Source organism: Haliaeetus leucocephalus, unplaced genomic scaffold (assembly GCF_000737465.1).
Source record: "Haliaeetus leucocephalus isolate CR32 unplaced genomic scaffold, Haliaeetus_leucocephalus-4.0 Scaffold973, whole genome shotgun sequence".
In the NCBI taxonomy this organism is placed as follows: Eukaryota; Metazoa; Chordata; class Aves; order Accipitriformes; family Accipitridae; genus Haliaeetus; species Haliaeetus leucocephalus.
This window is the reverse complement of record NW_010973409.1, coordinates 956,093-982,022: the sequence shown is the minus strand read 5'-3', so window position 1 is coordinate 982,022 and position 25,930 is coordinate 956,093. Positions and strand designations below refer to the sequence as shown.

Genomic DNA, 25,930 nt, shown 5'->3' with positions numbered 1-25,930 from the left:
ATCCAAGCTAAGTAAAGCTCTGGAGTCTGCATAACTGAGCATGAAACCTCAGAAGAACAGACTTTCTCATGAGAGTGTCAGTGTTTCCTGCCGGCTGGAAATACCAAGAAAATAGTCTTTCTTGTGGTATTTTGGAACTTCAGCATCTGGACGTTGCTGTAGTCAGAGAGGAAAATGAATATGAAAAATAATTGTTTAAAAAGAGAACACTTTTTCAGGTTTGGGTGTGAGGTTCCTTTCAAGTTTTTCAGTAAATCTATTAATTGATATCGTAACTCTGTATCTAAAGTAGGAGATCTTAATCTGAAACTGCAAGTTCTGGGTATTGCAAAATATTGTCACTTGTGAGTCACCGAGTATTCCTTCAGTCAAGGGAAGAAACTGCTATTGTATCCTTCCCTCCCTTTTATGTAAATATGTAACGAAGCACTGCTCTTGAAGTACTTGTTTTTTTGGGAGAACGTTCTGCTTTCTTCAATCACTGCTTCAAGTGTGAAACTTAGCTCAGCTGCAGAGCCACAATGAATGTCTCATGCTAAACAAGACTAGTAAAAATAATGCTAATGATTACATTATATAACTAATACACCCATAAGAAATGTTATGGTACTAAATAACTGCAATATGAAATCATATGTTGGTTTATATGGAAATTGTAGATGTGAGCTATCCCTGTATTTAAAAATAGAGTTAATCTTCATTTTGGATTTTGACAGTGAATCAATGGACTTGCAGAGAGAGTAACTTCAAATGGTAAAGATGGAAAAGTGTGTTTATCTCTTGTCCTTCTGCCACCGCAAGATTTACAATATGCTCTCTTCTTTATTCAGTCCATATTTAGTAACTTGAGCAATGAGTTTTCCATCATTGGCTTTGTATGATTAATCCAAGTTCGTGCTGTTAGCAGAATACCAGGAAATATTTCTCAACTTCCCTTTCGGTTTATTTTCCCCAACGTTTTCGTTCTTTGACCGGTCCTCATGAAGGCTTACATCTCGCTGTTTATGCTGGTCGTGTGCTGCAATTTGGTTGCCCATAGGTACTCACTCACATCTAGGGTCACTTTTAAGGCCTCAAACACTTGGCATATTGTTAGGGATAATCCAATAGAGTTTTGCTGTTTGCAAAATCTGGATTTTTATGGCTATTATTGTGCTCTTTCCAGAATTTTCTCCAGTTTGCCAGTCTTTGTGGTTCTGAATAGCCAGGAATGCAGCGTAAATGTTGAGAGAGGGTAGTGAAGTGCAATACCATTTTCTTGATAGGTATATTTGCTAAATTTGTACTGCTCACCCCTCTCCTCCTTGTTGTTGCAACCATATTTGACAGAGAGCTTTTGTCAGTTTTGAGGTCTGCTTCTGTTCTTTCAGAGAGTATGGTTTTGGAAGGATTACCTTCCAGAAAAATACACATGCATATGCATATACATATAGTTAGTTAGTTATTGTATAAGTACTTCTTTCCCACATACCAAAATTTTATAGGCTTCTTTGTACTGTTACCTTTACTTATTGGAGATTGCAAAAATGTTTCAATTTAGTAACATTTCAAAATATAAGAAGAGATCATCATGAGTTCCATACTGCAGTTTTGCATGTAAATATTATCATTAATTAGTTGTGCAGTTAATAATAACCTGCATTCACATACACTCTGTTTAAATCAAAGTAATTGAATGTTCAAATTAAGAATGTGTTTGCAAACAGATGTCTAAAAATTGTTTGTTAGTTACCTACAGTGCTGTTTTTCTCTGGTTCTGTTGTTATAAAGGGGATTCAAATAATGCAAGAGGCAAAAGAAATCACTGCAGAAACATAATCAAAGTGACAGTTTTGTGCCGTATTTCCATATCAAGCTAAAGCAAACAAAAAAATTCAGCTGTATATGCATACTTAACAATGTAGGTGTGTCTCTGGGGAGTGATCTGAAATGAAGGGACTATCTTTTCTTTCTCTCATTTAAGACTCTCAATTTCCAATTATTTTTCTAACTATATATTAGCTGTTTTAATTAAAAGGTGATGATTCACCACTTTCTAGCCACTGAGAAAATTTTTCATAAAGTAGAGGTTTAAAAATAGTAATAATGTAGACTATTTTACTATTACTCTGAGCATTTGGAGCTGTAGGAATATTTTAGCACAATTTGAACAATGAAAGAAAAAGCAGTTTTCAGTAATTTTGTGTTCAAGGGTGATTCAACCTCTTTGCTTGCTAACTCTCATTTTCCAAGGCTTATGAGACTTTAATTTGATTCTTTATCTGAGCATAAAACAATGTCTGAAAATTGCATAGTAAATTACTGGATAATCACTTCTTTGTGGACTACCTGATTGTCAGAATGAATACTGCCTTTTAAGAGACACTCTAAATAAGTGCTGGGCAAAAGTGAACTTTACAACTCAAATTGACATATGTTCTCATGAAGTCCAAGTGGTTTTATCTAAGTGTGAGGGAGAAATGTCTCACTGATTATTATGTATTTGCTTAAGTGTGTATATATGTTAGTGTTTGTGTAAAAACTTTGTTGCTGGTGTCTTCAAATATATGCATATATGTATACAGATATGTATAGAGGTGACATCATAAAGTTAAAAAAAGATACCTGTGATAAATATATTTTATTTCATGGTTTCTCAGTTCAACAGGTAATTTTGACTGCTGCTTCTTCCCTAGGCTAGTATTCCTCTCCCTCATCACAGCCCCTTTTGGGAGTGATTTTCAATTTCCAATCTCTAAGCAACATTAACAAAAACATTAATGAAAAAAAGCAAGCGCTCTCTTGAAATTACTTTATCCTCCTTGTTGTCCAAGCAGCCCCTCCACCTCTTGAAGACCCAACATGTATGATATGCTCAGTCTTGTCTGTTCTGGATTTCAGATCTGATATATTGAATTCTAGATGGCCAGAAACAAGGACCGGGAACTTCCTTACATTAAAAAGATGTTGTAGCCCAGTGGGAAGCAGAGTTCCAAGTGGTCTGGTACATCAGACCTAGAAAAACAGGTTTAGGTATAACAGAATTGCTGTAATTACACATAAGCAAATTTGAGGTTATCTTTAAAAAAAACCCCAAAACTCCATTGTTATGTAATTTAATGCAAAATTTACACAAATTTTATGTTGCCAAAAAAAGCCATTGTGCCAAAGTCAAACTCTCCAAGGTGGGAAAATGACAGAGCTGGAGTCCCTCCTTTGCTGTAGCTTCCCTCAAACTCCCATGTCAGCTGCTAGTACAGAGGGACCTGCAGGAGTGAAGGTTGCATGGTACAGCTGTCAATCAGCATTTCCCGTCTGTCAGGCTGGATGTGTTCTATCGACAGAAAAATGTTAGCTTACAGAAACAAAGCATTAAAGCTTTTGATGAAGTGAGTTTGTTGACATCAGTGGAACCAGAAGAGCTCCTCAGTATGTGTGAGCTCCCCATCAGGATATTTAGGTGCTTTTTTTTTTTTTTTAAATAACAAGATAAGTTACATGGGCACACTAATTGGATTAACATACAGACTCCATGCCAGTTTCCTGGCTGGATGCATCAGCTGTCCTGTCTCCTGTGTGTGTGTGTGGCGGGGGTGGGGGGGGGAGTTGGAAAATGCAGAGTACTAGTTGACTTGAATTCAAGTGATTTAAAGCAGCACCTGGTCAGAGGTCAGTCGTGATGTTTGGCCTTGTGACAGGGTGAAGCTGAGAGCTCACCAGCCCCAGCTTATCCTCCCTTGTTCATCATGGCTCCTCCTTTCTCAAGCTGGAGGTTACTGCCTTTGCAGAGCTCCAGCTCAGCAGCATGCCAAGGCGCTCCGCTCCTCACTTCTGGGATAGCACACTTCTCCGGCTCTTTTTTTTCCTCTTATTTTCACCTGGGTTGTTAGGACAGAGCTGGGATGGGTGCAGAGCAGTGGCTGGCTGCATGGGCTGGTGGGGCTGCATGGCACCTCGGTGGTCCTGGGGCCGTGGGTGAGCCAGTTCAGGGGGCAGCGCCAGCAGGAGTGAGGGAGCTGCAGTGAGGACCTGGAGGCATGCAGTCGGGGCAAGAAGGAGGGCAGAGCCAGGCAGGTGTAGGTTATGGATTACTTCAGCAGCCACGATGGCTCCCTTTCCAATGGCAGCAGCAATGACGTCTGCCAGCGGAGAGTCTTCCATGCAGAAGAGTGCTGTGGTGTGCTACCTGTAAGTACTAATTGGGGGACCAAACTTCCAGGACACCCTGAAACCTCTGTTCCCATTTGCTTCCAGTAACTAATGCCACCTTCAGCAGCAGAAGAGGAGCTGCCTCAGTTCTCCAAAAAGGCAGCCGAGCCCTCGCTCCCGTCACTACGTGAGTGGAGCTCCCCGGAGGTGGACGGCGAAGCCCGCATGCGCCAGTGGGAGCTCGCCTTTGCTGTGTGTCACTGCTCCAGCACTTTGCGATAATTGTGGGAACCGCAAGTGGCAGGCAGTCCCTTAAATTATTTGGCATTACCCTTAAGTACCCGATCAGTCAGGGCAATTCAGTTTGATGTCTAAGAGCTCTACACACCTGCAATTACTTAAATCCACAAAATTGCACCCATAGGTATCTGCAGGCACAAAAATGTTGGCATAAAATTAGAGGCCATTTCCTAAAACCTGTGCCTAAATTTTGATGATATACTATATGAGGGGTTGTTATTTTGAAATGGATTTGTGGAAAGCAATTGAAAATCTCCAGGCATCCCATCTGTGTTTAAAGTAACAACAATAACAAAACTTTAAATTAGCATAGGAGATTTAAGACATTTCAGGAAAACATTGATTAAATCTGCCAATGAAATGAACGTGTTTGGCGAGTGACCTAATTAGTGTATACTTGGTTCTTTTTCACTGCACGGCTTACCACTAATTGCTGTTCTGCTGGTCTTCTCTTGACAAGTAAGGAAAAACAAGGATGAGGGATTTGTTGAGGAAATAGTGACATTCAGTTTTAATTCATTTGAACCTGCTGCCAAGCTTAATTATGGAACTGAGAAACTGAGACCGGGAGGCCCCCAGCCGTTTAGGTTATAGGAGACAGAGATGTTTAGTGTCTGCCAGTGTATTTGGGTAGCACTTATTGCAGCTAGCTATAAACCTGTCCTTGCTGATGCTTAGCTGTTTTCTCTCCCTCACAGGTACAAGCCCACTGATTTTATTCCTTAAATTTAATTATTTAGCTCTAATGGCGTCAGGCCAAAACAAAGTTACAGGCATTTTATTTCTTAGAGGAAAGGTTTAACAATTAATCTAGATAGTCTTGTCTTGGTTGTGTGTGTGTGTGTGTTTGCATGTACAAACTAGTAATATGTCATTCTGTAAAAAAACTTCAAGATCCTGGAATACTTGTTGTAGCATTGGAGTGCCAAAGTCACCCTCAGTGTAAGTACACTTGAGCTGAGGGGCTCATGTCAGTGATAAATTCAATCCCCATCTCTTGAAGCAGCAGAAGATAATGCAGCTTTCCCTATTTGCGTTTGGAGCTCTTAAAGGAAAAAGGCAGGCTGCTTCATGAAAAAAGGGGAAATAGTTTTGGTTTTGGTTTCCTGTGGTGGTGATGGATTCTTGTGAGCAGAGTCTGAAGGTCCCGGATTAGAATCTGAGTGCATTTTTCATGATGTTCTGCACAAAAACTGGTGTGTGTGTGTGTATAATCCATTGACCAGAATGTTTATGAGGCACTGCACACACACAAAAAAAAAACAAAAGGGAAAAAAAAGCTGTGGAATTTGAGGCTAGCAGTCGGTGGGGCTGGTGGGGCTTGCACTTGTTTTTAAAAGAGGAAAAAGAAATGTAGATGTTTTCTTAGAGCAGCAGCATCCCATTGGCAGACCCTGGTCTGAATCCCTCCCAGGGGATGCTTCCAGGCAGCCTGCTGCCGTTTCCCAGGAGGAGCCAGGGAAGAGTTATCTGAGCAGGGATGGGTGCCTGGGCAGCCAAACCTGCCGGTGCTGCACCTGCCGGGGCCAGCCGCAGCAGCCCGGCTCTGCCGGCGGGGCCGGAGGGGAGCACAGCCTACGTGTGCTTCAGCCGCAGCCCGGGCAGGAGGGAAGGGCTCTCGGCACAGGGGGCTTGGGGATTCATTTGTGCAATGAGGAGAGCTGGAGGGGGTGTTCCAAGACCCAGCTTTAGCTTCTGTGGGGGCTAAACTTGATCTGCCCTGAAAAGTATATAAAACCAAACAAACAAAACCCCTCAAAACCCAAAGAAAAAAAGCCAGTGCTACTTTGTTAGTTCCAGAGACCCCCAAAATGAAGTGAGATTATAAACAAATGAAATATGTTAGTGTAGGTCACCAACATAGGCTATAAACCTCTACATGGAAGAACGTAAACTATAAAAAAGGCAGCATGCCTGGTTTTCTGTTATATAGCATTGCAGGGTTCTTGTAAGGATACTTGAATGCTGAAACAGCCTGGGAACTTGGCTTCCCTTGCGGCAGATTGATGTTCTTTGGACGGATTTTCAGCCATGGAGTGATTTTGTCCTGATGTTCTGTGTGTGGTGGAGAGATGTGTCGGGAGCGGGGAGGGCCAGAAAAAGATACTTGGAATGAAAATGAACTTGAGGGAAGGAAAAAGAGCAGCTTTGCAGTAAGGCTGGGAGTAGTAATACTAGAATGCATAATGGGCAGCTAAAGACGCAAGGTTTTTTTGTCTTGAGACTCTGACTGGATCTCTGATGTGGTTATATAGTTCCTTATACCCGTTGAATAAATGTTTAGAAGATATTGATGGTTTTAGATATTATGGACTGATGTTAATCTTCAACAATTCACTATGTTAGGTATACCTGATCTCTATAATACAACACCAGAATATTCTTAGACGTTCTGGTTTGTATTTACAAGCAGTGCTAACTTACATGTGAATACTTACTGTGCTGTCTAGAAAGTCACAGTAAAAACCATTTCCCTTCTGTTATTGCATACATGAATCCTGCACTTTACACTGATGACAAATATAAAAATCTAACTCTATTATCTGTTTTTAATGCCAATATTAAAACTTATTTTTGCACTTTCACCTCCTAGTTTTTAGGCGTGAACATGGTGAGAAATAAAAAGAAATTTAGTCTTCTGAGAAGAGCACCTTGCTATCCTAAAGAATCATTTGCTCTGTGTTTGATCCAAGCTGTCCCATGACTTCCCAGGGTATTTCAGGTGTCCTACTTGGCAGCTCTGGCTTCTTGTCAGGATCTCTCATCTAGCAAGATGGAAGCTGCATCTAATTGTATCTGCCCCCTTCCTCCTAGAAGCTGCTCTCCCAAAGGGCAAAGGCATTGGAGAAATCTAGGGAGGACTCTTGCTCTCTTGTAGCATGTTTTTTCATTCAAAGCAGCATCAGCTTTACTGCTGCTCTGCAGTAAGGAGAGATAACACTGCAAAGCAAAATACATTGTAGAACAAGCTGATTTAAATATGACATACTCAGTAGAAATAAAAAGGGGTAATGAAATGGGGGAATCTGAGCAGGTAAAACAGCCCCACCTCCCCAAGTTGACCAAACTCCAGTGTACTTCTTCCTTGTGGTGTTTATTAGATCTGCTCTCCCAATGTACAGTTGTTCTAGGCTTTCCCTCAATTTGTAGTAATGCCCTAACAAAAATTCACCCAAACCCAAAAAAAACCCAGAAAACTGAGGGAAGAACAGAAAGGTTCAGATCTTGACTTTGTTATCAAAGTAGTGCTTCTCATACTCTTTAAGTAAGTCAGCATCAGCAGTTTCTTTAACAATTTTGGCTGTTTCTTTTTTCTTATTTCTTTTTTGTTTTCATAAAATTTTGAGTTTTAAGCCAAGAAAACAAAAAAGTCCATGTGCGCAAAATTCTGTCATCACTGGATCCCTGCATCGAGTAATGCATACATACCAAAACAATAATAAAGAGATGTTTATAACTTGGGGGGCAAGGTGATCACAAGCAGGCACTCTTATACCTAGATTTGGTGCAGAGGGGAAGGCAATAAGGCCTCCCAGGAGCAGGAAGGAAGGCTGGCAAAAGAAATAAAAATGGATACGGCAGGAAAGCATATCTGTGGTTGCCTCCTGTATGATGTGTATTGACCTAGTAAATGGAGATGTCTGCAAAGGAGCTGCTATGCTATAAATATGCTTGTGCTAATATTATTAAAGCTTTCAGCCAGTTCAGTTTCATCCACATGGCTTTCCAGGGAGATGCCAAAGAGGTGGCCCTTGGCCACAGCTTGTCTGAGCAGCACGTGCCTACCTGCGCTGTAATTGCTTAATAAGATATAGGCTGTGGTTTTCCCGGGATGGATTGTGAAATATATGCAGCTGCCAAAATAGGTGCTTGGTGAGATTTTTAAGTCTTCCTAACTCTGCTGAAATCTTTATGAGCAAGACAGTTGAATGCTGTTGAAGACCAGAGATAGCTCAATGCTTAGAAGTTGTGAAAAGCCCATTCCTTGTCCTCTTTGCCCTCCTTTATATCTTTAAGAAAATAAAAATACTTCCAGAGTTGTTGATATCCAGGTGGGGCTTAACAGCACTGGTCTTGTTTGAACATACCAGTCTTGCTGATTAAAGGAAGAAACGGAGATGGAAGAAGAGAAGATAGGAAGTGACTGGATGATTAATAAACTAAACTAATGCAAATACTGGGAGTAGGAAAGCCATTTAGAAGCCGATGATTATCCCTTGCGAATCCCTAAGATCTAACCTCACTAAGCTGCTGTTTGGATGATACTCTGAAGCCATTCCTGGTAGGGACCTGGCCCTTGTTCCAGCAGAGAGGGCAGCGAGATAAAAGGGATGTGGTTTAACCAGGCTGTGACTTTATTATCTTACCATCTTCTAGAACTATCTGGCGGTCACTTGTAGAGCACAGGTTGCGATTTTTCCCTTAATGGCTCCCACCTGCTGGAAGGCGGTGCTCCCTGCCCCGACACAGGTGGCCCCAGTCTGCCACAAAGACTTGCTGCCCTCTTCTTCTGAAGCTTAGTCCTCATATGGGTTCAAGGGATAGGGAAATGGTGTTGTTTTCTCACTTAGCCAGCCATTGCAAGCTGTAGCTTTGTATCCCAGGGAGGCCCATACTGCTGCTTCTTCTTGTAGAAGAGATGGGTCAAGAATCCAGGGCACCAGAGCCCCACAGGCATGTGCCCTTCTCCTTCCAGGGACCTGTTATCTATCAGGAGAGGCAAAGAGCTACCTTCTCTCCCCCTCTACTGCATGCCTTCCTGCACTTTGAAGCTTCAGGTCATTGCATTTCCTTAAACCCCACCAGGTTCCGGAGTGAAAGGTGTAAGAAATAGAGGTCTGATGGCTGGTGGTGGTGGCAGTGCTACTGGAAGACTATGAGATAATGTGAGAGAATGGAAAGGGTTTCCTTCTTTATAAAAATAAAATATTTACCTATCCACATACGCATGGATAATAATGAAAATGTTTATCTATCTGTTTATTTTTCAGGTTACGGTTTTGTAGATTTTGACAGTCCAGCAGCAGCACAGAAAGCAGTAGCATCTCTCAAAGCAAATGGCGTGCAGGCACAGATGGCAAAGGTAAGAACAACCACGTTATTACAGGATTATCTGAGCTGTTGGGTTAAATTTCCAAGAGTTTGTTTCGCTCCTGTTTTTCTTAAGGTTTTGGATTGCTTATTCCAATGGTTTTTTTGTCCTTTGGCTCCAGCGCCTTATTCATCCTATGGTTTGTGTTCTTGAGAGCTGTGTCTCATGTGACGGGTTCTGCTCTGATATTCACTCTCTGCCCATCTCTCTGGAGAGGGTTGCAAGATGGAGAGTGCTGGAGTGGCAGAGCAGTTGGAAATGCTTTTGTGCTGATTGCAGTGTGAAAGAGTTGCCTTTTCCTCACCTCGGAGTTATCTTCATTTGTTTCCTTTGCCTTGGAATAGTTACTCTTTTCTGATGTGCCTGGTGGGCTTCTCTGAAGGAGTGATTGACTGAACATAAGGAAAGTTTGTTTGATCTGCCTCAGTTTGGCTTCTGTCTTTTTATTTTGAGGACATAAACGGAAGTGTAGCAGGTTGCTGAAAGAATAGTTACTGGAGGTTGTCTGGAAGTGACTGGCATCTGTTGTTCAGAGAGGCTGCAGGAGCCATGCTGTACATCTTGTAGCAAGTGCAGTGAGCTCAGCTACTCTGGTCCTGGAATTGTCCTTTGTCCCCAAGCAAAGGGGCTGATGAGGAGTCAGGGGTTGTAGTAAATGACTGTCATGTGCTCCAGCTGCTGCCTTTCTGAAGGCATAATCATGTGTCTTTGGGCTTTAGACTGTGTCAGCCAGCAAAAATAGCTGTTGCTTTGTACTTTAAAAATGCCTTGCCCTAGAATCACAAAAAGCCCTTAATGTTGCCTGACATAGTCTCTGCAGAAATGATGCCGGCCTAGAACCTCAAACAGTAGAAAACAAACAGGTAATTACAAAAACAGAGGCTGATCAACTAATAAACAGTCACCACATTTGAAGATTCCCATTTAAAGGAATGCTGGTAACTTAAACCTTTGTTTTTCAACAATGTCATACTGAAAAGATTTTTTTTTTTTTTTTAAATGAAAAAAACTTTGCTGGTACATGAGGTTCTTTTGCCTTCTACTGAATTACACTCACTGTGCCTTAAAGTAACTGGATGTCATCCGTGTATTTCTGTTTAACAGTGACCCACAACGCAAGCCGTGCTGTTTTATTGGCTCTTAGTTTTTATTGACATGTGGCGATAAAAAATATTTGCTTCAAATGGGTAAAAGATGGCAAGCTTAAGAATGTGAACACCTACTAAGGACTGTGCTATTTTATTTCTCAGATATACTGCATCTCCTTGTTAAAATATAGGCAATTTGACACATTAGTCAAGCTGTGAAAAAGAAACCAAAGGCAGAAGATATGTTTTGTCCTACTGGTTGATATCAAATAGCCACTTCTGGGGAGAAATAAATCTCTAACTACATAAATCTGTAAAGTTGTAGATTTCAAGTTAGAGATTTAAAGATAGGATTGAAATATAAATCTATATTTGGTATTTTTGTGATTCAGAACAATGAATAATTTCAGCACTTACATGCGTGGGAATACCAAAACAGAAGGTGCCTCAAAATACTATGTTTTGGATTATCCAATATTTTGGGGACTAAAAAAAAACCCAAAGTCTGATGCTTTCAGAGTTGGAAGGACTGTACCAGCCACTGAGGCTTGTTTTCTGGGGCATCTGTGGCGGGAGTAGTTTTTTGCCCTGCATGATTTTGAGGTGGCTAGTGTGTACACGTTTGTTTGCGTAAGGCTGACTATATTTTTATTACTTAGCCATGGTGCCTGGAATCCCAGATAGGTTCTTCTTAGTGTGTTTGGTAGTTCAAGATAAATATACAACTGACTTTTCCTATCACTGAAAAAAATCAAAGTATTCAGAAAAACGGGGATTCAAAGGAAATTGAGATGACTACATGAAGTACTTCATATTGCTGAGAAGGCAGGAGCCTGGGAAAGCAAATCTATCTGGAGAAACGTGTTAGTTCTTGCACATGTTGGAAGCCAAGTTGCATAACAGGACTGAAAGACGCTGTTACCTGCCAGTGTCTGAATTAACAGTGAGGGCTTAGAAGAGGTTTGAAGAAAGAGGCAGAAGAATTTAGCCTCCATTTCTGGAAGTTTATCCAGAGCAGGGTGGTTTTTTTGGTTTTTGTTTTCCAAAAACTGCTTTAATTAGTGGTGAATGGTAGCTATCAAATGAAATCAAAGAAAAAAGGCTAAGTGTGAAGAAATTACCCAAACCTTTTACATGCCATACCTTTAAAAAATAGTGTCCTGTATCTTTTGTTCTGCATTGTAAAGCAGTGAAAATGCCCTGTGTAGGGGCCCAGGAGAAGACTGTAACCTGTGTTCAGCAAATGTCAAAAATCTCAGTCCAGTCGTGGATGCTTTTGAATAAAGGTGAAAGAGGCATCGGCCAACTTTTGCTATGCACTGGCCTTCTCCAGTAGCAAGAGAAAGTATGCTGAAGTGTCGGTATAGTCTGTGATGTTTTCCTGGAGAAAAATCTTGCTCGGAAAGAGTTCTTCTTTCTCAGTTTTAACACAATATAATTTTTCTTATAGAAATCCAGGAATCTTCTTTGAAAAACAAAAAGCAAAACTGAACCCCCACCCATGTTGGCTAGCAGAAGTATCTTGTGGATACTTGAGTAAAATATACTCATTTTATCGATGCTTAAATACAGCCACCTCCCTCATTTTTATAGCATTTGGACATCTTTTTGGCTGACTTTGAGTGCTGCCTCTGAAGAAGGTTAAACTCTAGTGGTTCGATGCTCCAAGTCCCATTGCTGTTGGAAAACTTGTTCTGTCGAGCCTAATACACCCTGTAACCCTACGCAGGGAAAAATATCATTAAACATGTTTGAATCTCTCTTTTTATTCTCTTGGATGCTGTTCAGCCTGGTGTAAAGTAGTCAGGAGAGGATTCGGCTGAGGGAGAGGAGCAGCAGCAGTATTATGACTGCAGAGGCAGTGGTGGCAGCTTGGTGGTGAGGTCTCACGGCTCCACAGACAGCCGCCCGCTTGGCGGGACAAGGACCCTCACAGCCTCCCACCCATGTGAGATCTGTGGGAGGCTCTTGTACATGTGTGTGTTGTCACCTTGCCTCTCTAGCATTTCCCTGGCACAGGTACCTGAAACAGAATTTTTGACTACTGCTAATGTTCTATGTCCAATGAAGTTCATCTAAGTTGTCCATCATTTTCAAAAGTGCTTATGAACAATTTCATTTATTGAGACGAATTAATGCTATGGAGCTGCTGAGTGATGGTTTCTCAGCTGGCCTGTGTCCTGGTTTCAGCTGGGATAGAGTTAATTGTCTTCCTAGTAGCTGGTACAGTGCCATGTTTTGAGTTCAGTATGCGAAGAATGTTGATAACACTGATGTTTTCAGTTGTTGCTCAGTAGTGTTTAGACTATAGTCAAGGATTTTTCAGCTTCTCATGCCCAGCCAGGGCACAAGAAGTTGGCACAGGACACAGCACCTGACCCAAACTGGCCAACGGTGTATTCCATACCATGGGACGTCACATCTAGTATAGGAACTGGGGGGAAAGGGGCAGGGGACCACGGCTCAGGGACTAGCTGGGTGTCAGTCGGCGGGTGGTGAGCAATTGCCCTGCGCATCATTTGTACATTCCAATCCTTTTATTATTGCTGTTGTCATTTTATTAGTATTATCATTATTAATTTCTTCTTTTCTGTTCTATTAAACCGTTCTTATCTCAACCCACGAGTTTTGCTTCTTTTCCCAATTTTCTCCCCCTTCCCACTGGATGGGGGGGAGTGAGTGAGTGGCTGCGTGGTGCTTAGTTACTGGCTGGGGTGAAACCACGACAGCCTGGCTTATTTTACTATGTGCTTCCTGCTTGCCTTTGGAAATAGCTCAGACATGCAGATTCGTTTATATGTATGTAGTGCCTGCTTGTCCAGGCTCGTAGAGTCCAGATGGTTTTTTGGTTTTGTTTTCCTACTAAAAACGGCACAACTGATATGCCACTGGATAATCTCACAGGAATTATTGATTTGTTTGTCTTTTTGTGCTAGGGACTAAACAAACACAACACAGAAAAGACAATGCTTATGCGCATGGTTTATATATCAGTTTGGGTTTTTCCATCTGCTCCTTTCCTACATTTTCTAGAAAAAATATTATAGACAGAACATGGAAAATTAATAAGGAGAATCTTAGTAATATGGGAGTTGGCTCAGACAAGTAGGCAAGGAAGCTAGTACACATGAAAAACATATCAATGTACTACTAAAATCTGTAGCCACATCTATTCTTGGGATTTGCAATAGTCCTTCACCCAGAATTGCATATTCATGAGGACACTTAACCTGCTCTATATGTAAGCTTTTAATGATGCTATGGAGTCTAAATCACCTGAAGAATCAATAGAAGCCTGTTGTCTAAATAAATTTGAGTGTCTGAACTTGTGTCAGCCTGAAGTTAGTGGACTGTGCAATCAGTTTATACCTTCATGGGCATTTTGGAGTCCTGTCTACTGTCTTTTATTTCCAGTTCTAGTCTGCTGTAAGATTGCATAAAGTGGAAGTTCAGGCAAAGGTAGGTCCTTGCAGAGAGTATATGATAATTTCTTTAATATCTAGCAGCCCATCAAGACTGTTGAAGCAAACACATTTACCAAGGAGGGGTTTTCAATCCTGCTGTTATTCCAAGTGCATTTATAAGGATTAAAAAAAATATTTGATGATGCATGTCTTCTCTGAGTTTTCCTTTTGTAAGTATAATGCATTTAGACATCCTCAGCACCTGTGTGAGAGACCTGGACATTGAAGAAATATTTAATTAGCGTTGGCAGTTGTCTAAGTCCAAGGAACATTTCTCGACTACTCTGCTGCAGTAATTGCCATCCAGAGGGTACACTGAAGGAGCTGGTTCTGAAAAAGGATTCTGCCAATAGGCTCGGATGTGTTTTGCTCGACAAGGGAATTACAGAATGTGATTTTGCTTCTTGTGTGATGTTTTTCTCATCTCTCCATCATGCAGAAGCTTAAATACAGGGAGTAATCACCATCTAGGTGAAACATAAAAGGCAGCTGTTTCCCACAGAACAGAGCAAAGCATAAGAGCTTCTGAAGAGGAACAGAGAGCTGGTTGCTCTATAGTTAAATAGGCAGGTTTTCTCAAAGGACCAAGGAAAAGGAAATCCCACAGAAGAATCTTATTTATTTTCCAGGCTTTTGCGTAGGTTTCAGGAATGGCTTTGCTATGAGTCAGCTGACCAAATAAGTCCATTCTGCCTGCTCGTTTTTCAGCTTCATTTTCTCTTCTTTTTAAATTACTTCCCTTTTTTTCTGTCATATGCCAATATTCTAAAGGGCTGTTCCTTAAAATGGCAATTGCAGAAAGTGGAAAGACTCTCCAGTGAAAGCCCTTCTTCCTAATATTTTTTTTTAATCTAGATTTTTAATTGACATTTTTAATTCTCTGTATTTTGCAGTTTAAAAAAATAATGAAAATATTTAATAAAAATGCTATCCTTACAAATATGAAATATGGCCTATACACTGAACATCTGATACACTGAACCCCACAAGTGGTTTTTTAACTTATAATTGAAATGTCCGCAAATTTTAGCTAACCAAACTTCAGGATACTGGTTGTTTGTGGTTTTGGACAATATTTGTGGATAATAGCCTTAATGACCGAGTTAACTTTCCTTTTGATATCAAAGCAGGATGCTAGGATTTTGAGTTCAATATTGAAATGGTCAGGCTTTGTTTTAATCCCGTTCTTTAATTACCTGGTCCGTCCCCGCCCTGCTCCCCAGCAAAGTGTTCTATGAAGTCAAATATTTGTATTGGCTCTATAAAAGATTTTCTTCGTTTGCTGCTAGAGCAGAAGCTGGTGACTCTGGAAACCTCGGTGTGCTCAGCAGTGTAGGAGAAGCTGAGAACTGTGCTGTGCTGCTGCTGGCCACCTTCCACGTTATTTCTGAACAAATTGCACAGCCAGGCTTGGGCTGCTGCTTCACCAGTTGTCAGAGACATTTGGCACAACTGAGTGTGTGTGGAGCACTCTGCAGTGAACACTACTCTTATCTGCCTAAAAGTTAACTATGTCTCCTTGTGTTTATTCACAGTACGTACTGACTGACCAATACTCACCTGAATTGATAACAATCCTGGGTTAAATGACAATGAAAAATCATAGCTCGGAGGAAGTGAAAGGTGGTTCAGTTTAGATTTGGAAATTATAGGTGCCAGTGTCTTTCTCCTTTGATTTCTTTTACCAAGTCAACCATACCAAAGGAGTCCTGCAGAAGCAATAACCACAAGCCCTGAGTTTCATATAGTGCCACTTACCAAAGCCATGCCCTCCTCATCCTCTCTTGCTGGCTTACCTGTGTTGTTGTTTTGCATAAACTATCTTTCACTCTTGTAATGGGGAATCATAGTTTCCCAGCTGGAGCTGGTAAATATAGGATATTTTTCTACTCCTTGAAGGATAATGATTGATGAAGTACAAGCATTGAAGAGATGCTAAATTATTTGTTTGTATCAGATTTTATCACAAAATTTCTTAGGAAGATGTGCCTTTCCAAACTCGGAAGTTTTTTTCCAAATGAAACACTATCTGAATTCAGGATTCAAATCACAGATGGGCTACAGCAAAGTGCTAACTTTAAATTTCAGAAAATCTGCAGTAACAGATGACTGTGTCTTATGAGCTTCCTAGATAATCAAGACTAAAGCAGTGACCACCTTTGTAAAAACAGTTATGGATTGGGGTGATAGCGAAGATACATGACATTAATGGAAGGACTTCAGAGTCTCATCTAGCCTGGAAAATGTCATGCTTCTATCTGAGAACTGTATGGTAGCCAGCGTGAAATGAGCTTATGATTGTGTTCCTGCTTTTAGATGCATGTTCATAAGCCAACATAGAATGCAGTAGCTGAAGCCATTCTTGAAAGAACATCAAGTAATCCTGGGGGTATTAAAACCCAACTGTCCTTTCACGCTTGCACGTATTGCTCCTAAAAACATGTAGGTCAGTATGAAAGGGGGTGTGCATCGGCAGTGCTTATACCACACCTGCCAAATCTATACACAAAAGTTTCTTTGGAGTTGTTCAGAAGTGCTTAACTTAGAATAATTCTACTCTCTAAAAGTGAATGGGACTTTACTGTTGGTTAATGGAGAGGAATTAGGTCAGTGCTATGTTCCTTTGTTCCCAAAAATCTTAGCTCAGCACCTTTCTTAACCACTAAGTTAGCTTAGAAAATCTTACGGCACATACAATCATGTTTATTCTCTAGCTATCACCTCAAATAGACCTTGCCATGGTATTTTGCTTCCCTTTTCAAGTGCTGTTTTAGTTTCAAGATTGACTTGATTTTTTTTCATACTGTAACTTCATCTAAGATTAAAACGTTCCTCTGCCTTTGAAAATTGCAATGTAAATAATCAGTAAATATATCCACCTCCATGCTACTAATGCTCTGCACCACAGAACAGATGCTGATAAGTGAAAGATGTAGTCAACTTCTAGGCTGGAGAATAGTGGAATTACTGGGTTCTTTTCGGGTTATGGACTTCAGCCAAACAAGAATTGGCCTTTTTTCATAAATACACATTGTTCTTGACTTTCCTCTGACTTGGAACACTTTTGAATTGGTAATAGTACAGCTGAAATCCACAGAGCTTTGGCAATTTAAGCTGGAGAGAAGAATGGGGCTCCCTATCTTTAGCGCTCACATAGCTATACATCTTGGAAGCTCTTACGCACTCTTTGCAAACCCTTTATGTTTGCAGAACAGGAAATCTGAGTCCTGCAAATGAGTTAAACACTGGAGTCAGATTAATTCTTTTTTCCCTCCGTACTCAGGAAGCTCCAAACGCCCCACAGAGGAGTTATCTGACCAGTACTATGCAGCTTGGGAATCTGCAGCTCAGACTAAAAGAAACTTATGTTCTAAATTCAGTAAGCACATCTTTACTCACCAGGAAAAACCCAGTGCACTCTGAAATGATCAAAACCCCGTGGTTTTCGAAAATATTACTGTGGTAGAAAATGGACGTAACCTTTCTTTCAGTGACATATCATTTAATCATGTTCTTCTGTAGCTCAGCATGAGGACGATGCTTTTGTAAGGTGAGAAACAAAAAATCATTGTATCTAGCATGCTTCCTCAGGAGGTAGAGGAGGTGATTCACATGACCACCAGTGGGAGGATATGTGCATGCTTTCTGGGGTACCACTTAGTCTGTACAGAGACATGGATTCAACAAAGCAATGTGATTTGTGTGAAAACTTTCAGATTTTTTTTTTTGTCTGATTTGGAAAGCAGGTGTGCAAGCTTCAGTAGCATTTCTTCTGAGTTGATGTGAGTGCCTGTATAACAGCTCATCAGCCTGGAAATAAACAGGTGCATATTCTGCCAGTAAACACAAATCTACTAGTAATATGCATAGATATTCCCTGTGCACATATGCATCCTCCTCTCAATATCTAAATGTTACTGTATTAGTGAATACTCTGCTTGTTATTTCCTTATTAATGAATGTCTCCCATTCAACCGACATGTCTGAGTAGTTTGGCTGTAATCTAAATAAATTTAGGTTTAGATGCAGTTTTTTTCACTAATGAATGATAATTTTTGTGGATGGAAAAAGAAACCCTCTATTTTTCCATTGTATTAAATTACCAGATTAGGCTCTCCTCGTGATACATGGTACAAACTGGCTGATGGTGGCTTATTGAATTTTTTAGTCCTTGGACTTTCCCTTTATGTATTTGTGCTTAGAAAAGGAGGTTATGATGATACGAAAGGTTGAATTCTATTTGCAGTCACATTAGACTAGCTTTGATGTGATCAAAATAAATTTAAGTGATATAAGAACGTAAAACTGGCCATATTGGGCCAGATCAAAGGTCCCTCTGACATCAGATTATCTTTCTGATGGTGCGCTATGGTACTTGTCAACAGAGGAGTACAAAAAACAGACAAGCATCTGAGGATGCTTCCCCAGAGTTCTCTCCTACCCTCTAGCAATTTGCAGTTGGGGGTTTCCTGAGCTTGTATTGAATGGCCTTCTGTAGAACTGCCTCCCCACCCCCAAATAAAAAATTTATCCTGCTTTTTTTGCATTTAAAATTTTGGCAGCACAACATCCAGCCATAAGATGATGTACTATAAGTTTATAGTGTATATATAGTAAACATACAGCTTAACTGTATGTTCTTCGAAGAACCATCTCCTTTGCTTGCTCTAGACCTGCAATGTTGACTTCATCGGTTGCCCGCTAATTCTTATACTGGAAGAGACAGAAAGCTCTTGTTCCTTATGAATCTTTTTCATGTCACTTACGATTTTATAAAATGCAATCGTAACTTCCCTTAATCCCTGGGGTTTTTCCACTTTTAAGAAAGATGTGCCAGGATGTGCATGTGTAAATAAGGATGTGGTTCTTAGAAGCAAGGAGCAGCTGCTAAGTAAAGAACATGATGCATGGTAAAGTGTTTTTGTAATATGAGACCACAGCTGATAGGAAGCTTAGAGGGTCATTTTATATCAATATTCTGGACATGAGGTGAGTATTGCTAATGCTGTGTAGTGCTGCAGCCTGGGAAACGGGAAAATGGACACACGGAGGAAGGGTACATTTGGCTGGTATCAGATATTTTGTAAGGCTTTTTACATTTTGTACAAGGATAAATGCACATATCTGAGTAAACCTAGGAAGATCAATTTTTTAAATAAGAACTGTCAGCTTTAGAAAAATGTACCCCAGCAATAACTGAAATGTTAAAAAAAAAAGTAACATAACTATTCCTTTAAAACAGCAAGTGAAGAAAGTACAACCCCAAGTATGAGAACATATTTTCAATGCTGTGTCAAAAGGAAATGTACCCCCCAAACCCTCCACATCTGTGTATAAATAAGGCATTATAAATGCCTACCTGAAATTCTGAGATTGTTTGATCTCAGCTTTCCTTAAATCTTAGACCAAATTAGAGCCTGTCATATTACTGAACAATACCTGAACCTAATGCCACCAGTGGATCAATGTCTGGCCAATACTGTCAGCAGGCTTGAGGTCATTACCTTTGCCAGGGGCTGTGAACTACCCCTGTGCATTTTTATCTTGTGCTCACTGCTTGGGCATGACATTACCAGCAGCATTGCAACATGTGCCTTCATATCTAAAAGGAGGATAGGACTGCAGCAGATGTCATGCCGTGCAGATGACTCCTTTTTCAGGAAGGATGTGTATTAATGCTGTTCTGCTTTCCCTAGTGCTCACAGAGGAAAATGACCCTTTTACAAGCTATAGTCCAAAACGGCGGACGCATGGGAGGACCTAGGGACCCTAAATTGCCAGTTTCTCTAGCTGTGTTGGCAGAAGGAGTCTTTGTTTGAGTCCCAAAAAACCTGTACAAAGGTATGTCCTGGGGACCTCTGGGAGGTTCACATGTACCAAAGACACCCCTTACGCTGCAGCAATGGAGGTACAATAGTTATGTCCTGTACTATGCCTCATAACTTTGTGGTCTTGTAAAACATGAAGAACAATGAAAACTTTAATGATAGCAGCTGTAAATGCATTTTTTTAGTCGGAAGAGTTGAATCTCCCCCAGGTGAACACAGAATTAGAATGGATGTAATATTTGATAGGAGATCTATTTTTCCCATGTTAGAGTGGATATAACTTTGCTTATCTGGGCGCCAGTAAGTAACAAAGCGGGGTGTGTTCAATAATTACCACTCATCAGTCACCTGTAATCTTGATATTTTTATCAAGATTCAAACAGGAAAAGAAATAGTGAGGAAAGGGAGTATGAGATGTTTCATTTCTAAAGTCAGAAAATTTTGGATTTGGGGTAGTTAAGGCTTGGTGCTGGAAAGCTTGACTTTCAGTTCCTCAGAACAAGTGGATGTATCTTTCTGTGAGTTGTCGCTGAAGTCTGTGCCTCAGACGTCATTTCTTCATGCAGCTAAATCATTCTTGATTCTTAAATGCAGCTGATAGGTAAAGAAAGAGAAGGTGCCTTGAAGAAAGGCTTCCCCGTCTTCAAAGGTATTTTTACCACTTCACTATCCCACTTAGTTAATACATGATACTGTTTCAGTGCAGTATCACAGTTCTGTCTTTCTGTAAATAGGACATATGGGGTTTTAGTACGTGCATGCATAGTTGATAAGTATTCAAGTAACTATATTTATATAAATGCATGCATGCATTTATAGATGATCATTTAGAAATATTCTTGAGAAAATTTTATAATATAATGCAATTCTCATGAGTAGCAAAAAGTATTACAGTCGTTCTTTTATAGTATGTACTGTTGGAGTGTGACTATTTACTAGTAATTCTTCTAAGTACTGGGAATAAAATGTGTGTTTTTAGGAATGTGCTGCAGAAACAGGAAGGAAATTGGAGGTAAATTAAATCTTGGTTATATTCAGCTAGTATTTTTCCATCTGTCAGCAAAAAGTGGCAAAAACAAAAACAACAACAAAATTGTAAAGTCTGAGATGAGATTTAGTGATTTACTGCCTGCTTTAACTGTGCCTATGGCCTGAAGTAGAGCTACACAGCCTCAGGTTTCCCCAGATATTTCCATAACTTATTTGTCCAGCTTGCATAAAAGGTTATGATCCCACCATTTATCTAAACATTTTCCTAGTCACCTACTCCAATTATAGCTTGTTATGGAAAACCAGGACTATCATTTATATGGCTGTGTTGCTTTAGTATAGTGACGCGTCATAAAGCAGCATGTGGAGTCAGTGAAGGGAGGGTCTTTGCAGCGTCTTAGCTTCCAAAAAATATTTTCCCTTGCTTAACAACTGTTCATCAGTGAAAGGTCACTACTGCTAATAGCATGACCTAATTCACGTCAGACTGCCTTCTTACTGTACAGCACATTTCACATGGTAAAATCATGGGTTTGGTAAAGAAGCTATAACCAATCCAAACCAGATGGAAATCTGGCTGTAATGGGGTCACAGGGGTCTCACTGCATTGCCTTCTCTACTGGGGCTGCTGGGCCTATGGTAATGAAAATGTTGCCCTTTCAGAATAAAAATTTCATTAGCTGAAATACATATGTATTGTATGATCAATCTTCTAATTCTTCTTGAATTCAAGCTTTCTATGTTAAGCAGGATCATTGGATGTAGACTCTGCTTTGCTTTAAGTTCAAATAAATAGTTTCATCTTGCATGATTGCACTGTTGCATGCTATTCGCTTCTCTTGAGTATATAAGTAATTTCCAGATTGGCTTATGGGAATACATTGAAGAGGCTGGACATTTTATGTTAGCAGTTAGATTAGTTACCAGGGTACCTCTCTGCACTCCTGGATGTGACTATTGTACTGGCTCTCTTTGATCGCAAGATGTCTGGGAAGCCTGGTGCAGGCTTATCTAAAGGACACGGTCTGACAAAGTAGCAACTTAGGCACTTTCCTCCTGGGAGCATCATCTAGTACCTTATCCTTTATACCGGATTTTACTAAAGGTTCCTCCGTTTCTTTGGTGAGATGTCTTTTGAATTTGTAATACCCGAGACCCGAAAGACTTTACACTGTGATGAAACCTCTCACAAACACAGCCCTCTCAAGTCACCTGGTCTGAATGGCCCATAGATCAGATAAGGCACTGAATGATACCTCTAAATACTATTTATTGCCTGTTTGCTGGTATTTCTTTCATAACCCCTTATGTGTTAGTCTTTCACTTACTATTTTGGAAATTTTCATAGTGATCTTTGCCTTCATGAATGTCTTCCCTTCTGTAATGTCCCCCTTTGTTCCCATGTGAGTACAGTCCTTTCACTTTAAGTCTTTTCCACCTCTGTCAATCCACATGAAGCATTTGTAAAGCAGAATGATACCCCATTTGCATCCTTCCTTTTACTATTGTAAATATACCACATTCTTTTTAGGGTGTTTCTACACACTTATCACCATCCTGTTGCAGGTACATGAATTTTGGATCTGAGCTGGCTGGATGTTGCACAAGGCAGGCAAAGTCTCTCTTCTAGGAGAGACCAGTTCTTCTTGCGATATTCCACTGATCGATAGCCCTGTTCTATACCTTTTCTACTTACAATCCATCTTTCTTGAATGTGGTTGAGCAGAGCTGTACACTATTTTTCAGAGAGGGTCTTTGCAGTGCTGTAGTACCATCTGTCAGTTGGGCAGTACCTTGCCTAATATGTATATTTTACTACCTTTTAGTCAATTAATGAGCACCCTAGAGTTTGCAGCAGAAACTCTTACTTTTAGCAAGTGTATAAACTGCATTATTTTGCATGTTGAACTGTTAAATTTCATTTGGTCTCTTAAAGTTAAATTTCTGAGTGATTTACCAGGTTTAGAGTCAAATGCTGATGTTACATTTTGTAAGTGCAAGTTTTAAAATGACCCTCTAAGTGTTTGCAAATGTTCACAGCTAAAGTTCTGTTCTTCAGTTTGTCTTTAGTGATTATATCAACTAAATTGGTTGGCTGTTGTTTAACTCCATAAATGTGAAGGCTCAGTATCTTGAGTTGTGCTAGGGAAGTCTTGCCCGGTGTCCTAGAACTTAATTTCTAGCTGTGTATAATTCCAAAAATATAGTAAGCTAAATAAGAGATATAGAAACTAAGTTAAATTTATGTGTTTCTAAACTTTAAATGCTTTCTAAAATGCTGCATTTCACAAAGAAAAGTGGAAATGAGAAAATGCCAGTGGAGGGTAAACGAGTATCTAACATTAAATCTTGGTATTTTTGCTCCAAGGAACACGTACTTCAATCGTGATAAAATCTCACGTGCTTTAAGAAATGACGATTAGGTTCCATGGGGTTGGCAGGTTTTTATTACCTTTAAGATTATTTTAAAAAAAAAAGTCACCAACACCTTTGTATTACCTATGCAGGTATTTCGCTGCTAAAAGTTTTTAACATGAATATAGGACGGTGAGAAATATAGGCCTGAATTTTAGTTCTGTAAGAAGTAAACGGGTATTTTACTACTTCTTCTTTCATGTTTTTGGTTGGTTGTGGGTTTTTTGTTAGAATTACTGTTCATATAACTATTATGTAGTGAAAAACCTTAAGACATGCAAAACCTATTTGCTAAGAGAATGATCTACCGTGTTCAAAATGGCACTCTTGAGAGATGCACTCTTGAGATATATTTGTGTCTAATACTTGTCTTAGACAACTATGAAATCTTGCTGTCCCAATATAAATATCCAGATGACAGATACCCGCACAAATATTTTTCAGGGAATCAAGTTCAGTTGGTTTAAGACAGAACTCAATTTTTGTGAGCAGGAGCTCAAATCTGGAAGTTTGGATGATTTAGATGACCCTCAGCCTTGTTGGTACTGTCACTCCTAATCACATTTAAAAATAAAATTGCTCAGAGTTACATAGCAGTGATTTGTGGTTCTGAAGTTTGCTGGTTTAGAATACAGACCTATGTTTTGGACCCAAAGTCAACGGACGCATTCAGCGTGCAATACTGGAATACAAAGTCTTCTGTTAGGAAGATGTGCTGAATTGTTTCAAGATTTTGGCATCCTGCTTGCCTAGCTGATATTCCACCTAAGTAAAATAGTTTGCTGCCTCATCTGTGCTTACTGTCTTCTTTTGCAGCAGAAATAGAATTTATTGGGGTTTTTTGATCAACAAATTATCTCTGTTGATCTTTTAATTCCATTAGCACTTGTTCTTAGTTTAAAAAAAAAAAAAAAGACAATCCAAACCAGGGTGTATTTGGCAAAAAACCCTCAAATCTTTGATATTGCTCTGCTTGGTCATCAATACTGTAACCACCCCCACTTAACATTGGTTAAAAAAACCCCAACACCAACAACAGGTTTTTTTCTTCAAACAACGAAGATTGGTTTTGTATAGACCTTGCTTTTAGTTTTCACCCTTAGTGGCACAGTGCAACATTTTATTCTGGAAGAATTAAGGAACGAGGGGTCAGATTTGCCTTTAAAACTCAAGTCCCAGCTAGAGGAAAATGTCCTTACTAAATCATTCCACAAAATTCTTCTGTGTGTCAGTGGGGACCCTGCACGCCTACTGTGGATCGTTTGAAGCCCAAAGGCAAAGCTGAGATAACACAATTGTGCCCAGAGGTCAGCTTGGTCCATCAAGCTGGAACCAAAATCTAAGACTCTGGCCTTCTGACTCTCAACTCTCAAATTATCAGCCACAGTCAGTGATGCTGCTGAATCCATGAACTGTCTTCTCCCTCGCACCTCCTTTCAACTCTTCAGATTTGTAACTGAGGCATGTTGGGACTTAATCATAGGTAAGGTTCCCGCAGTTTCTTCAAGAACCACTTTTGAAAGAGGATCGCACCTGATTTGTGTAGGCAGTGTACATTAAGGCAAATATTTCAGCTGTTTTAAACCAGCTTAGAGTTTCCAAAACCAGTCTCAACAAAGTAGAAACCCCCAATTAATCTGCTTGCTGCAAAGTAGAGGTTGATGGCTTCTTACAGACTGCAGAGTTTAAAAAACAAGCCTTGTTAATCAAAGCTGGCTGTCCAGCACCCTGTCAGACCATTACAGTTTGCTAAGTCCTGTGTTTTTCAGGCTGGAACAGTAGCATCAAGAACATTACTAACTTCTACTGCTCACTTTAAGTGTAAAGATTTTATTTCTAGATGGTGAATGACAGATCAGATCAGGGACCAACTATGAAAAACTGTACAGCTTTTGACACATCAACAAATTATATCAAAGTAATAAATTGTTGATTTATCCTTCCTTTACTTGAAGGATAAACTACCTCAAATTGGTGCATGTATTTTCAGAAGCCATCTACGTGCATATTTTTCTCTGAAAAGTGGTTGATGTGCAATAACCTGTTCTTTGGCCAAAGTCCTGCAATATGCACAGGATTAATTTTAGTGGTCTGTGATGAGTAGGCCACGTCCTGGCTGAATACTGTGAATTAGTAAATAAGTAATTTAGTAAATAAATGATTTAGATTAAAAGTTATTGCATTTATTTAACAAATGTATTTTCTATTCTCCTTCATTACTTGAGCACCAACTCTGTGCATAGCTCTGTAGATGGTACAAATTAAAATTCAGTGCTTGCAGTGAATAAAATACTTACCGTAGGAGAAAATATTGGGATGCCTTGGCCAGAAGTTGATTTTGGACATTATGTGTCGTTTCTGCTTGTGTGTATATGCACTCCTGCCTGCCTCACACACGTGCGTTCAGGGAGAGAGAGATGAAAAGGTCAGATGCCTGCTCTAGGTGTGATCTTTGTTCATCTTGCTGTGCTGATGAAGTTTTGTTGATTGAACGTAAATATACCTTAACTCTTCCACAGCATGTACATCAAAAACATTATTATAGAGAAGACAGGCATTTGTTGGTACAGTGGAAGTAATACTGAATGTGCAATACTGTTTAGAGGTGGTGCATAGTGGTGTCTG

The 25,930-nt window shown here is 40.0% G+C and overlaps 1 protein-coding gene across 1 annotated transcript in view; it reads left to right on the top strand.

The window, feature by feature from the left end:
• Positions 1 to 25,930, top strand: part of RBMS3 (RNA binding motif, single stranded interacting protein 3) — a 443,174-nt gene that overhangs the window by 177,855 nt on the left and 239,389 nt on the right. The window contains exon 4 of the mRNA XM_010584321.1: positions 9,420 to 9,511. Coding sequence (XP_010582623.1) covers positions 9,420 to 9,511 — 92 coding nt within the window. The remainder of the gene's footprint in view (positions 1 to 9,419; positions 9,512 to 25,930) is intronic.